The sequence below is a fragment of the Equus asinus genome, chromosome 1 (genome assembly GCF_041296235.1).
Source record: "Equus asinus isolate D_3611 breed Donkey chromosome 1, EquAss-T2T_v2, whole genome shotgun sequence".
Classification (NCBI taxonomy): Eukaryota; Metazoa; Chordata; class Mammalia; order Perissodactyla; family Equidae; genus Equus; species Equus asinus.
Genome location: NC_091790.1, coordinates 194428665 through 194443072, shown reverse-complemented (window position 1 = coordinate 194443072; position 14408 = coordinate 194428665). Strand labels below are relative to the sequence as shown.

The window sequence follows — 14408 nt, the reverse complement described above, 5'->3', positions numbered from 1 at the left end:
GATGTGGGACACCGCCTCAATGTGGCCTGACGAGCAGTGCCATGTCCGCGCCCAGGATCCGATCCCTGGGCCGCCGCAGCGGAGAGTGCGAACTTAACCACTCGGCCACGGAGCTGGCACAAATCTTTCTTTAACTCAGCGCAATTCTTGGTCATTAATTCTTCAAATATTTCATTCCTTCTGTTCATTTTTTCCATCTCCTTCTGAGACTCCACTTACATAGATAATTACCCTGTTATTTCTATGTGCCATATAGCTTTTCTTTTCCTTGCATTTTCCATCTTTCCATTGCTTCCTGATACTTTCTGAGAGAGTTCCTTGAGCTGAACTTCTAGTTCACTAATTCACAATCAGCTGAATAGAGTCTGCTGCTTAATCTAACTATTGAGTACTTTATTTCATCTAATTTAAAAACACATATTTCAGAAGCCAAAGGGGAATCAGACTCCTTAAAGCCCCAGGACCTGCCAGCTAGGGCAGGTGTGTGACCTACAATCAGCCAACAGGAGACTCTTAGCCAGGATTTTGGACCTTAGAGCTATGACTCAAAAAGATACATTCACAGAGGCAGTGACAATGTCAAAGATGCAATGCTGACAGTTGAAATATGAGCAGTGGTGCCAGCACCAGTTCCTGAAGAGTGGCTTAGTTGTGTTCTCAGTTGTATAAACTCTCTTGGTTCCCATTCTGATACTGACTTTCCACCCTTCCCAGTGATTTTATGAGCCAGCCAATTTCCTTCAATAAGTGTAGTTTCACCCTAAGTCACATGAAGTTGGACGTATGAGTTGGGATATGGGAAAAGAACAGGAAAGTTGAAGTATTAATTTCTTCCTTCTACAGAATTCAGATTCTGTAGATACTGTCATAAGTTATGGTTCAAGAAAGTAAAGTTAAAAACATAATTCCTAAAGTTATAAAATTAATGACTAGAAGAATGACAACTAAAACTAATCAAATTTAGGAGAGGGGAATGGATTTGGGGTTAAGTGAGATAATCCCCAAACTTTGCTCAATGGGATTCAAAAGTTCCAGTTCAAAGTTGATAAACCAAGTAAGAGAGGCCAAATCTTATTACTTAGAGTTGTGAAAGTAATCACTAGAAGAACAAAGACAAATGGTAAAATACTTCTATATCTGCACAGTGGGACTAATAATGGAGAATGGAACGAGAAAATGTTGCTATTTGTTTTCTACCTTTCTGTACTGTTTCAATCTTTTTTAGTCCTCCTCTAGGCTGTAGAAAGGAAGGCTAGCAATATCTACATGCATGCACACACATACACACATACACATGGATCCTGCTGCAGCTCTGAGAATGCAAACTATACGAGGTTTAATTACATAGGAATCAATTTCAAGAATACACATTTGCCTCCAGATTTGTTTTCTTGTATAAAACACAAAGCAGCTTCACACCCATCATGAGCTAAATCATGTACTAAAAAGGAAGGAAATCCAATCCCAAAAGGTCACTGGGAGAATGCAAGTATTTTGTTCCTAAGAAAAGCAAGTCATAGACTCTTCAGTCTGTCATGAGTTTGGATCTTGGCTCCCAGATATCCCACCAATATCAAACTTGAAAAATTAGTTGCTTATTTCATCTGTTTAAAATTACTCATAAACTTGAGCATTCTACATTAGAAAACATTTATTAAGTTCTTACTATGGGCTAAGTAGTGTTCGAAGCACCAGGAGCCCAGGAGAAAACAAAAACAGACACAATTCCTGCTGCCATGGATTTGACATTCTAGATGATCTCCATCCAACTCAAAGACTAGGTCAAAACTCTGACTCCAGGCTGTGGAGAGGTCAGAGTGGACAGTCAGGATGGCTAAGCGATCAAAGAGGATAAGGCTTGACCTCTTCAGGGAGCAGTGTCCCTTTTTAGAGCAAGCAAGTGCCCCTCATTCCCATCTTGCCCCACTCCAGGTCCTGGGCTTTGGAGCTTAATACAGATCATGACAGCCAACTGACTTTTGTCCTAAAAGGCAAGTCTAGGGCTCAAAGAAACTTCCAGAAACATAAGGATGTTTTGCTTTGTTTTCCAGTTAGACAACTAGACCTATTAGAGTAGAGAAATGAAAAAATTACTTGATACTTCTTCTTTTAAAAAGCTTATCTAAAATAACTAACGCTAATGGATAGGTGAAATTTCATAAAAATTAATTACCACTATACTAATTGTGCCTAATCTGTTTCCTATAATAAGAAAAACAAGACCTATACATGTAATTTAAAAATAAATGATTTATTTGCTACATAAAAACAATATAATACCTCTTTTAGCAAACATAAAGCCCCAGCCTTGACTTCTCTAATACATTAAGACAATGTACTTTGCATTGCCAAAAGAGAAATAGTATTGGTTTTTATTTCCTGTTGTCCATTTGTTGATTTGATGTCAAAGAAGGAAAATTTTAAAAGATGTTTAAGTCAACTCCCTTATAGAGAACTATCAAAAGAGTGTCTCAAAAGTCTCAAGACAAAAGTCTCAAGTCAAAAGACTCAAAAGTTGGGCCACTCCTTTCTCCCCAGATCACAGGCCCCAAGATCTCCAAGCACACATTATCTTCCACAAAATTCTCTGACAAATCTGCTTCACCCTGGGATTCTCCATGATCAATATGACAGAATGAAGAGAAGGATAGGCAGCCATGAGTGTCTCAGAGATGAAGACAGTGGTGAGATTAGCAGGAGAATACTTGGAGGTGATGGAGAAGGGGCTGGCCAGAACATAAACCATGTAAAGCACAAGGAAGCAACCCAAGGACTTCAGGACAGTGATGTGAGCCTGGGCCCGAGCATCCCTCCTACCAGCTGTATGGACCTTCATCTTCCTGTGGTGTCTATACAAAGAGACAATCAGCATCCCAGAAGAAACCAGAAACACCTTGAAAGGCACCACACTTCCTGCACTGAGATGTAAAATACACAGATAGTGCCAGTTTGAAAAGGGGTATAGAATGCTGCTGTTTCCATGGGAAGGATTGCAAGGCTTTAAGCTAATGTGGACCACAAGTCACAAACTGATCATGAGGTACCCCAGAAGGCACCAGAGACTCAGGCAATAGGCCCTCTGCTTCAGCCACAAGTAGATGGGGTGTTCAAAGGTCGTGATCTTCCTGCAGTAGAAGAATCTGAGGAAAGTGGCAAACCACAGGCTGTCCTGGCTTACCAGAACCCAGAAGACACTGAGATAGCGAAGCCAACAGCTGCTCTGGAAAAGCGGAAACAGGATTAAGTCCATGATAATCAACCACTGCAGGAGAAATCGGCAAACAGCCAGGCCCAGCACAATGAGGTTGTATGAGGACCCCTTGGATTTTCTGACCCATTCTCCAAAACTCCATACCACAAGAATTCCATTTCCAACCAGGCCTATGAGAAATTCAGCCACTGCCACCAGCATCAGCAGTCTTAGGGCAGCAATCAGCATGGCTGGGGAAGAGAGTCTCTCACTGCCATCTCTTACTGAAGGCACCACGTCAATGAATGTGTGTGGCTTCTGGTTGAGTTTCAGATCCCCTGAAGGTGATACCACACTCACGGTGAATTGTCACACTACCAAATCCAGATTTTGTCTTGTCCTTCTGTAACCTCTCCTCAAGCAGAGACTGAACAGCTCTGACCAGGAACAGAGAGTTGAGAAGTTATGAGTTCCTCTGTATTTGCATCCACATGAATGAACCTTGAGCCTAGACTCAGAGATTTGAAACAGTACCACAGACACCAACTCTCCTTCTCAAGGGTCATGCGCTAATGTCTAGACACCAGCACATAATATAATAAGACCTCTCAACAAGAAAGATCCAATCAAAACATTCTCAGGTTCTACACAGTGCCAGATATGAGTTCATACGTCTAAAAAGAAATTTTATTTTCATGAAAAGAACCTTTAACATGAAAGCCGCATAAACTCAGAAACTAAAAATATATTTCATTATTAAAGAGAGAAGTAGGAAAAGTTTGGGGAAACTAAACAGAGAACCAAAACATATTATATTTAAGTGTCAAATAATAAAAAATATAGAAAGTCAGGTATAGGAGTCATTACTGTTAATCAGGGTCTTTGAGGTCATCTTCACTTTGTGATCACTTATCCACACATACTGGACTTAGCATATTATCTCACATCAAGGTCTTAGAGGAAGGAGATGAGCTCAAAGAAGTGAAAACAGACGAGTACAGTTATGAAGAAACATCGGAAAAATGGTTCATTTATTGTCCAGATTCCAACTACCCTGGGACCAGCTCAACACAAACATGTTTATGGTAGGCTGAATTCTAAAACGGCCCCCAAGATTCCCACCCCGTGGTGGACACACCCTGAATAATCCTTGATCAGAGCTGGGACTGTGAATAAGATAGGATGTCACTTCTGTGATTAGGTTACATTATATGGCAAAGATGAAGGGCTTTTGCAGATGTAATTAAGTCCCAAATCAGTCAAGTTTGAGTTCATCAAAAAGGAGATTATCTTGGGTGGGCTGGACTTAATCACTCAAAGTCTTGGAAGAGGGACTGAGCCCTCCTGCTGGCCTTGAAGAATCCAGTTGCCACATTGTGAGATAGCCACACAGTGCGAAATTGCAAGAGGCCTCTAGATGCTGGTACTGGCCCCCATCTGACAGCCAGCAAGAAAAGGGGGACCTCAGTCCTACGACTGCAATGAACTGAATTCTGCTAATAACCAGTGAGCTTGGAAGAGCACCCTGAGCTCCAGAAAGGATGCAGCCCAGCCAACATCTTGATTGCACCTTGTGAGACCCTGCGCAGAGGGCCCAGTTAGGCTGTACCCAGACTCTTGATCCACAGAAACTGTGACATAACAAATGTGTGTCATTTTAAGCTGCTAAGTTTGTGTTGCTACACAGAAAACAGAAAAACAATACAATATTCAAACCAGGCTAGAAAGAGAAATTTGCTTAGAAAGAAGGAGAGAGGTGAGGCGAGATGCTTAGGGAGGTAGCATGGGTGTAGAGGAAAGAGTTCTGTACCAGAGGTCAGGAGCCCCAGAGTCTGGGCCCAGCACTACATCAGGTGCTCTGTGAAGACGCAGGCAAACCACTGCCCTCTCTGGGCCTCAATTGCTCTACTAATAATACAATGGGATTGTAGGACTAGATTTACAGAGTGCTTATTACGTGCCAGGCAGTGTACCACGCACAGGAACACAGCGGGGAGCAACGCACAGCCCTTGCTGCCAGGGAGCATACATTCTACATCATCTCCACCCAACTACAAGACCTGGCACCTGAAAACTCCAGCTGCAGCAGTGCAGAGGGAGAGGAGAAGGTCACAGTCTGCCACTGGCCAGAAAACCTGAATGAGGCATGAACCTCTCCAAGAGCAGGGTTTCTATGGAGACTTTCTGATAGCAGACATAACTGCCCCTCTTTCCCACCCTGCCCTACTCTAGGTCTTGGGCAGTGGAACTCCATACAGAACATGGTAGCCAACTGATGCATATTCAGAAAGCCTAGTCTGGCCTCAAAAAGAAAAAAGAATTGCCAGAAATATAAAGCTGGTCTCTGGACAGACAACTTTACTACTGGCATTAAGAAAGGCTAAACCACATAGGGAATTGAGATAATTAGTTAGTTCCAATGAGAAAACTGCTTGCCTAAAAAGTGTTTAGCAATTAATGCACAGGTTCATCTCTTATTTTAACACATTTTATTTCAAAATTATAGTTATTTTCTACTTCCTTTTATTAGGGGAGACATAGTTAGTGTATTGGCAAAGAAAATTAGATTACCTGCAGTAATTTAGAAAAACATGATACTTTCCATGCAAAACATGAAAATTCAGTTTAGACTTCCAGAGTTTATTAAAATAATGCACTTTGCATTGCTTAGAGAGCAGTAGCTCTGATTTCTATTGTTTCTCATGTTACTCTCTTATTTTATTTCAAAATCAAGGAAGAAATGAGAAGAAAAACTGAGAACAAAAACCTAATTAATCTTACACTAAATTAATTTTACTGCTGGCAATTATCTAGAGCCAGGGCTGACTAGGTCTTTCTCCCATGTCGTGGCCTCTAGGATCTCCAAGAATTGTCCACCTTCCGCAGAATTCTCCAAGTCGAATTGCTCATGACCATTATGATAGAATGGACAGAAGTATAGGCAGCGGTGAGTGTCTTAGAGACGAAACAGTGGTGAACTCAGAGAGGGAAGAGTTGGAGATGAGAGGAGAGAGCCTAACCAAGGCACAAAAAGCCACGTAAAGGAGGAAGAAGTAACTAAGGGATTTAAGTAGCTAAGGTATTTCGGTTTCAAAGACTCAGGTCTGACACTTTCACCCCAAAAATGCCCTCCCTCAACCAAGTTGCAGACCAAGTACAGCTACGTCCCTTATTCTACATCTGACATATCTCAGTGACTCAAACATTTTGTTTTCCTGTACACAGGCAGCCTTTTTCAATGCTTCCCAGAACTGTGCCTGCATTACTACAAGATGGCATCCTTCTGTAGCAGCTGTTAACCTGAGCAAACTAATTTTCCTCTTAAAGCGCTGTATCAGTCCAGAAATTCAGAAATTGAGCAGATTAAGCACATTGTTAACAAGCATGTGTAACAGGAACAAAAATTATAAATGTGCATATATTCATAGTTTTCGTGGCTTCTTTCCCCACCACCTTATGAAGGGGTGGGGTTCTTGCTCACTGGGTCGGTACCGCCTCTTGGGGACTGGAATTCAGGTATTTGGAGGGAGGAGGAAGTGCCCAACTATGTCCTCCATGGCCTGCAGGCAGCAAGGATCACAGTCTTTGAGGAAGAACATGACAAGCTTCAGCAGCATTGCTGGAGTAGAAAAGGTGAATGGAGTGAGGGGACTTGGCAGATGAAAGCAGGAGCTATTTCTGTCTGCCTCCATGAGTACAAAAATTTGGGAGGAGAGAGACGTACAATAGACAAAATTTGGGAGACCCTCTAGGAAGCAGGGCTTAATTCCCCCTCCCTTGACAGTGAGTGGACTTAGAGACTTACTTCTAAACAAGATAGTCTGGAAAAGGAAACACAGTAAATGGACAGTGGAGGGACCTGGGAGACACTGCCTTAACCAAACAATCACAGTGAACACAATGAGTGATAAGTCATGAAGATATCATGTACCCCTCATGTGACATGATGAGAAGGGCATTTCACCTCTGTTGTACTCTTCCCCAAAGGCCCATAACCTCGGTCTAACTATGAGAAAAACATCAGACAAACCCAGACTGAGGGACATTTTACAAAATGCCTGAACAGTAATCTTTAAAACTGTCAAGGTCATGAAAAAGAAGGAAAGATTGAAAAACATCACAGATAAGAAGAGACAAAGAATACTCGAGGACTAAAAGCAATGTGATATTCTAGATTGGATCCTGGAGAGAAAAAGAACAGGAGTGGGGAAAACTGGTAAAATCTGAATAAAGTCCGTAGCTTAGTTCCAGTTACTGTATCTATGCTAGTTTCTTAGTTTTAACAAATGTACCATGTTACGTGAGATATTAACATCAGGAAAATTGAGTGAGGGAAATATGAGAACTCTCTACTCCCTTTGCAAATTTTCTGTAAAATAAAGTAAAATAAAAAATTAAAACTTTACTTTTGAAAAGGTATATAAAACTCAGTTACATAAGGCTGTCTGTATAAAAATTATGTTTTTAACAATTTGAGAATTGTGTTTTTCCAGAGGAGAATGTGGTTTTCCCATAATATTACAAGATCACACTAAGAGTCAAGCAACAGAGATGGCAGAAAAGGCTTTCTGGATAGCTGCCCATCCAAAGCAAAGTACTCAAGGGTCCATGCTAGCACCAGCCCTCAACAGGACACAGACATCACGACTGGCTCCCTGGAAGGGGAATTTATAAGTCGGGCACTGTGGCCATTCATAGAAAGTTAATGTGCTTCCAAGTCAGTCTTTGCTTTTGCCTCCCAACTCAACCAGTTAGTGGTTGTGTCCTCAGATAACTCATTTAACCTCTCAGATCTTCAGGTTCCTCTTTGTAAAAATTATGATAATAACGTTTACCTCACAGGGCTATTGTGATGATAAAAGGACATATGAAATTATTTAGCCTGTACTTAGAAAATAGTATTAGCTAATTAATGTTATTTTTCTTTCCTTCCTGGGTGATTTCTCTCCATAATCACTCATTTCAATAAAGTAGGAAAGTTCCTAAAATCTGCTATTATTCACAGTAGGCAAATCTAGGATGAATTGAGTTACTGCTTCTAAAGAAAGGTGATCAGCTCTGTACGATTCCAGAATTTCTGGAAAGCAAGAATAAAGATGGGAGACTGATTATCCCAGGCCTTTAAAAACACACACAGAAGTCAAAGATATAGAGGGATAGGTGGGACTGAAAGAGAGAGATTTTCTGAGTAATATCAATATATTTACTTCTTCTTAAGATACCTGGATTCAGATTATCATTATACAGTCACTGTCCCAACTATGAAAGCAGAAAAATTGAGACAAATAATTTCCCTTTATTTAAAATAGGTCAGAAATGCTATCAAACAAGTCAAGTATGTACCTGTATTTACACACCTCATTTGCAAGCAAGCTGTGCACCCACTGAGTCAGTGACCCAGGGCCTCTTGTTCCTTCCTACTGACACAGAGTTACAGTGAGGCCTTTTCCCAGCCCATATATACCCCACCGCTATAATCCAAAGAACAATCCAGCTGTTCTGACACGATGTTACTACTGGCGCTCCCACAGAAGACTGAGTCCACACCCACCCCACTCAACTCAGGGAGGATGGTGTGCAGTCTGTGCCCCTTCTGCTGCTGTTGTCCTTACAATATTCCATCTTCAGATTCCTGCTCCTCTCTAGCCATAGTCCTACTGCCCCAGCTCAAAAATAACAAACAAACAAACAGAATTCACCTGGAGAATTGGGCAGTGCCAATACAACTCAATGCATAAGTTTATAAATAGATGACATAAATTCACCAAAAGTGTGACGCTACCGGTCCAGTGACACCTCTTGGCTGTCCACCAAATTCCATATCAGATGATGAGGTACAATCTTTTACAAAGTTGCACTTAGACTGTGTTAATTTTACTATTTGGCGCTTGCTTTTGACCTTAGGCTAGTTCCCTGGATTTTAAGATCCTTGAAGCCATCCTGGATTGGGCTTCTTTAACACTAATCACTTCCCTCCAACCAACAACTCTGGCCCTTCCCGTCTTTCCAGGACAAACCTAGAAATTCAATCCTAGAGTTTCTTGGTAGTAATAGCTCAGTAACTATCACCCAGCAAGTTGAGCACCCTTTTTCTGTACATCTGCCACAGTGTATACCTATTTCCTTTCAACTTTCTCTTCCCTCCTTCTTCTCTCCGAAACTTTTTTTCCTTTTCTTTTTGTGCTCTCTTGCTGTGCTTTAAGGATGTCTAGTGACTCCCAATGACCATTTACCCATTTGCTGAGCCCCTACCTAGGGCTCCTCAGCTAAATTAATGATATGAACCATAACGTCTTGCTTAATTTGGGGGAACTTCCCATTATATTTCAGTAGCCAATTAAACAACGTAATATCTATTATCCAGGGGTGCAACACCCATGCAAAATACAAGGCAAGCAATGCCTCAAACAAGTTCCTTTGAGAAAGTGCCTAATTTTAAAATATTAGCAGAAAAAGAAATTGGAGAATGAACTGAAATACAGGTGCTCAGAGGCCTGGAAAGTCAGATCAGCAATTACAGAAATGAAAGCCTCAGACCACTGGGAAAAGTACTAATAGAGAAAATCTTGCTGCCAAACCATAAGGTGACTCCAGCCACTATTTACTATTGAAATTCCACCATTTGTTGAAACAAAGAATCTTCTTTGCTTTTGTTTTCAGTTTACGATGTGCGAGAATAATAAGAACAGAATGTCCTGGAGGGTATAAGGCGGAAACAATCACACAAATGGATCTGGCTCCTAAATTCATCCCTACAGAAGAAGGGACATAATGGAGTAGGGCAGCAACTGAATATGGAATGTAGAGGATGAGGAAACAGATCATCAGCTTCATTGCACCCACATGAGCTTCAGTCTGGGGATTCCAAAAGCCAGTGGCATTTCTCTGCATCTTCTGTATATGTCTCCTCAAGGAATTTATTAACAAGGAAGCAGACGTCACATTAATCATGAACTGGAGAAATGAGCTCGAGACCAAAGAGGTCACCAAAAACAAGATGCCCTCATTGATGTTAAATACTGTGCTGTTTCTCCCAGTCACAAATTCAGGGACGGGTGATGTCCGTCTGAGCAAAACATACAGGAGAGTGGTGAAGGCAGAAATCAGCACACAGGCCAGCTGTAGCCTGGGGATCATTGGGGAGAGATTTCGTTTCAGCAGGAGAAACATGGAGTGTTGGAAGTTAGTAATCTTCACACAGTACAAGGCGTTGAGCAAGGTTACAGACCAGAGACTATTAGAGTCCAAAAATATCCAACACAACAGGAAAAAAGTGGGTAAGTAGACTGACCTTTCAACTTTCAGAGAGTTGATGTAGACATTATTCAGTAGAAGAATTCCCAGCATAAGAAATCTGGTGATGCCCAAGCTGAACAGGATCCTATCAGAAGAGGAGATTCTGTGGCTTTTGACCCAAGTCTTATAATTGACTACTGCAATAAACAGGTTCACAATGAGTCCTACACAGGTCAAAATTACTGAGACAATAACAGAACAGATAAAAAATATCCGAAGCATCTTTACTCATTGAGCATTCAGTAGCTGTGGTGCTGATGCTGGGAGCAGGAGAAATACTGAAATATACTAGTAGGCACCATACCCAGCCAGGAAGGACATTTCCTTTTTAATTTTCCCCAGTGTGGCAAATGAGCTATTAGTGAGCTAAGAGCCAGCTGCTTTTACTGAGATGCAAATTTCCAAGGATTGCATTACTATTTCTACATTCATATCCACTTTCCTTAGAAATGCCTAATTGAAACAGCCTAGGTGAACCTGGGAGTCCACTCCTTCAAGAGAAAGAGAGCTGGAGGGAGGAGTTATGGCAGGCTCCAAGGACTTCTAATCCAAATGATAGTGTGCCAGTACAGCATTGTTTCTGTCACTCTTTCACAGGGAATGCAACTTTTCTTCATAGCAACCCCAGAATATGGTGGGGATTTCCATGCCTCATTCCTACCCACTCCCCCTCCACCCACACATACACGGATTACCCGAATCCAACTTCTCTATCCCCTCTGTTGATGTTGCAGCCATTTTCTCCATCTGTCGTTCTGGTCATGCCAATGTTACTCTTTCATCTCTTAGCACCTACAGTGATTTACTGTTATCTAATAAATCAAGTTCAAGGACCTCACACTTCCTTGAGAAAGCCTTTTTTAATTAATTCCACCCTTTCATGATGATTTCTTTACTTTGCATTCCCTCACCAGCAATATATATGGATTTGTGCCATAATCATTTGCTGTGATCTGCTTTTGCTTGGAAAAGAAATGTCAGCCCTTTCATGAGTTTCCTTTATAGATTTGCATTTATGCTTAGATCACACATGGCTATTTCCTCTTAGGCATTTAACTGTCAATCAAACTACTCTGGTACCAGATACACAGTAATGCTTTAGTTACAGTTCTGTGTAACTTCTTGCAGAATATGAACAGATAACATTGACTTTCCTTTCCACTTATCCCAAGTCAAGAAAATCACAAACACAACTTAAGATCCTCTAGATAGCCCTGTTCATCAATAGTTGGGGAAAATTGTGAGTATTGTATAAGGCAAAAAGTGCTGGTAAGCACTGAAACTGAGAGGTGTTGGAATGTAATTTGGGGGATTTTTTGGTTTTGTTGTTTGTTTTTTCATTTATAATCCTCCTGGACCCAAACTACAGTTCAATCTCATTAAGTGTCAGAATCTGTGAACTTGGTCCAAGAAGTCAGAGAGCGCTAAAAATGAGAAGTAGTACTGTGAGACATAGAACATTGGGGCCCCTGATGGAAACTTGGAAGGTCTCATGGGCATCTGTCATGATTTGCTGTTAATTCATGTGTTAAAGTCCCCAGCAGTACACCAAAGAATAGATGTGTTTGGAGGAGACATGTGACCTTGGGAACAAGCTTTAAGCATATAATTGGACTCTAAATGCAGGGACAATTCTCATCCCCATACTTTGACCCAAGGTGCCTGGTCATAGTAGGTGAAAGCATGCTCTGGTCCCTTATCCATGAAACAACTAGACTGAAGAGTCCTAAGGCATTTAGCAATTAAAATTAATTCATTGAAAGCTAAACAAAACAAACAAGATGGCCCCTTTGGGTTTCTCAAAACTTGGACTGAAGCATTAGGTAATTCTTCCCCATGCCCTGGGACCCACTGGGGAGCTAACAGATTAGGTATTCCCCCCGGTGGATTTAGAAAACCATATCTTCTCCAAAATTGCTGAACTTCCCATCACTGCACCTTTAGCAACAGATGAGACTCTTTTTCCACTCAGATCCATGTCCCCACTCCCACCCCTAACTTTGATTAATGGCAGTCCACACATGGCTGAAGTCACATAAAAAGTCTGAGATTTTCCAAGAGTTGCCTCCAAACTTCTCTGAAATAGGAATCAAGAGGGGGTGGGGATGCCACACCTATGAATGTGATTTCACTTACTTTCAGGGAAGGTAACTGCTCTCAGCCAATGGGACTAAAACAGACTCCCACTCAGGAAATGCTACATTTTCCACCCACACTCTGGGTTCCAGTAGAATGACCAGCAGTGGTAACTTTAGTATGTTCACTGCACCATAGCTAAATCTGTTAGGTCGGGGTAGGATTTAATGGAGCCACGGTGGAAAGAGAAGGGAGGGATCCTTCAGAAGATAGCCAAAGGCACCAAGAACCATACAACAGCCAAGCCAAAATCTCTAGGAAAATTGTTATGTTCAATTAAGAGAAGAAATCCCCACACCTAAAGCAGAAGGCAGAATCAGGAACTCAGGCAAGGGCTGAAGAACCAGAAGGTCAGAGCTAGGAAGAGAAGTTGTCCAAGTGACAGAATGTAGGAACAAGTGTTCAAAAGTGGGTGAGGATGAATTCAAGAGCAGGGGTCAGGGTTAACAAAGTAGATGCCAATTGAGACAGCATGGATTTCCATAGTTAAACTGCCCTGTGCTGAAAAGAAGCACAAGTTTTTATTAATTACAAAAGTACCCATGCAGATTCCTTATATTTTACTAAATTATAAATGAATATTAAATCATTCTTTTAAGTTTCAACAGATATCTTTTTTTTATTTGTTTGTTTTTTTTGTTTTTTTTTTTTTTTTGGAGGAAGATTAGCCCTCAGCTAACTACTGCCAGTCCTCCTCTTTTTGCTGAGGAAGCCTGGCTCTGAGCTAACATCCGTGCCCATCTTCCTCTAGTTTATACGTGGGACGCCTACCACAGCATGGCTGCCAAGCAGTGCCATGTCCGCACCCGGGATCCGAACCAGCGAACCCCGGGCCGCCGAGAAGCGCAACGAGCAAACTTAACCGCTGCGCCACCGGGCCGGCCCCTCAACAGATATCTTTTTGAAAGAGAATTTTAACTTATGTCAGAATCAGGAATTTTCCTAGAAGCTTCAAAAACAAGGATCAATCTGAAAGCAAACAATGCAGACCAAAAGATATTTTATTCCTTTAATTTTAGAAATGAATATATAAATCCCAGAACAATTCTAAAATTAATTTCTGGTTACATATGACCAAATTCCAAGTAACGTAGTGATCCTTCATGCTATGTCAAAATATAACCCCTTTCACAAAACAAAACAATAATAATAATAGTAACATTTATTGGTTGGTTACTCTATGTGAAACTCTAAGCATTTTTCATGTGCTAATTCACTCATTCCTTCCAACAGCCCTATTAACAAAATACTATTATTATTCCCATTTTAAAAATCAGGAAAATAAAATAAAGAGAGGTTGAGAAACTTCCCCAAGTTCACCCAGTTCATAAGGGCTGGAGTCAGGGTTTGCACCCAGGCTATCTGGCTTCAGGGTCCACATTTTTAGCCACAAATCTCTACACCTGAGAGCCCCATTAGTGACAGAAATCCAGATTCAGAATTTCTATGTGTCCTAACTCAATATGTTCACAAGTTTGAGAATTCTTCATGATCTTAAGCAATAATATTCTCACTGGCTTGTCACCACTGTTCAGTGATAGGAAGTAAATCAACGCCCATGTAATTTTTTTAAAATAAACTTATAAAAACTGCTTAAATTATTTTTTTTATAAAACTCTGAGATTTTAAAGGCAGATATGCATCTTGGTTACTTAAAAAAAAAACACTTGGACTTCTGGCCAATCTGAAAAACTAAAAATTACTTGAAAATTTGCTTCAGCAAAATGACAAAGAATTTAAGAACTATTGAAATTGAGGTAAAATGACTTAACCACAGACTGGATTG

The 14408-nt window shown here is 41.0% G+C and overlaps 2 protein-coding genes across 2 annotated transcripts; both read right to left on the bottom strand.

Annotated features, from left to right (window-relative positions):
* Positions 1 to 2539: 2539 nt before the first annotated feature.
* On the bottom strand, positions 2540 to 3439 carry TAS2R5 (taste 2 receptor member 5). Its single transcript, XM_014859192.3, is given in 1 exon segment — positions 2540 to 3439. A coding segment is annotated over 1 exon segment (900 nt).
* Positions 3440 to 9787: 6348 nt separating this feature from the next.
* On the bottom strand, positions 9788 to 10708 carry TAS2R4 (taste 2 receptor member 4). The gene has a single exon (XM_014859193.3). The coding sequence runs from the start codon at positions 10706 to 10708 to the stop codon at positions 9788 to 9790; it is 921 nt and encodes a 306-aa protein (XP_014714679.3).
* Positions 10709 to 14408: the final 3700 nt, after the last annotated feature.

What these genes read in the sequence shown, in the direction of transcription:
- TAS2R4 (XM_014859193.3), bottom strand. Translation starts at nt 10,708, where the DNA reads ATGCTTCGGATATTTTTTATCTGTTCTGTTATTGTCTCAGTAATTTTG.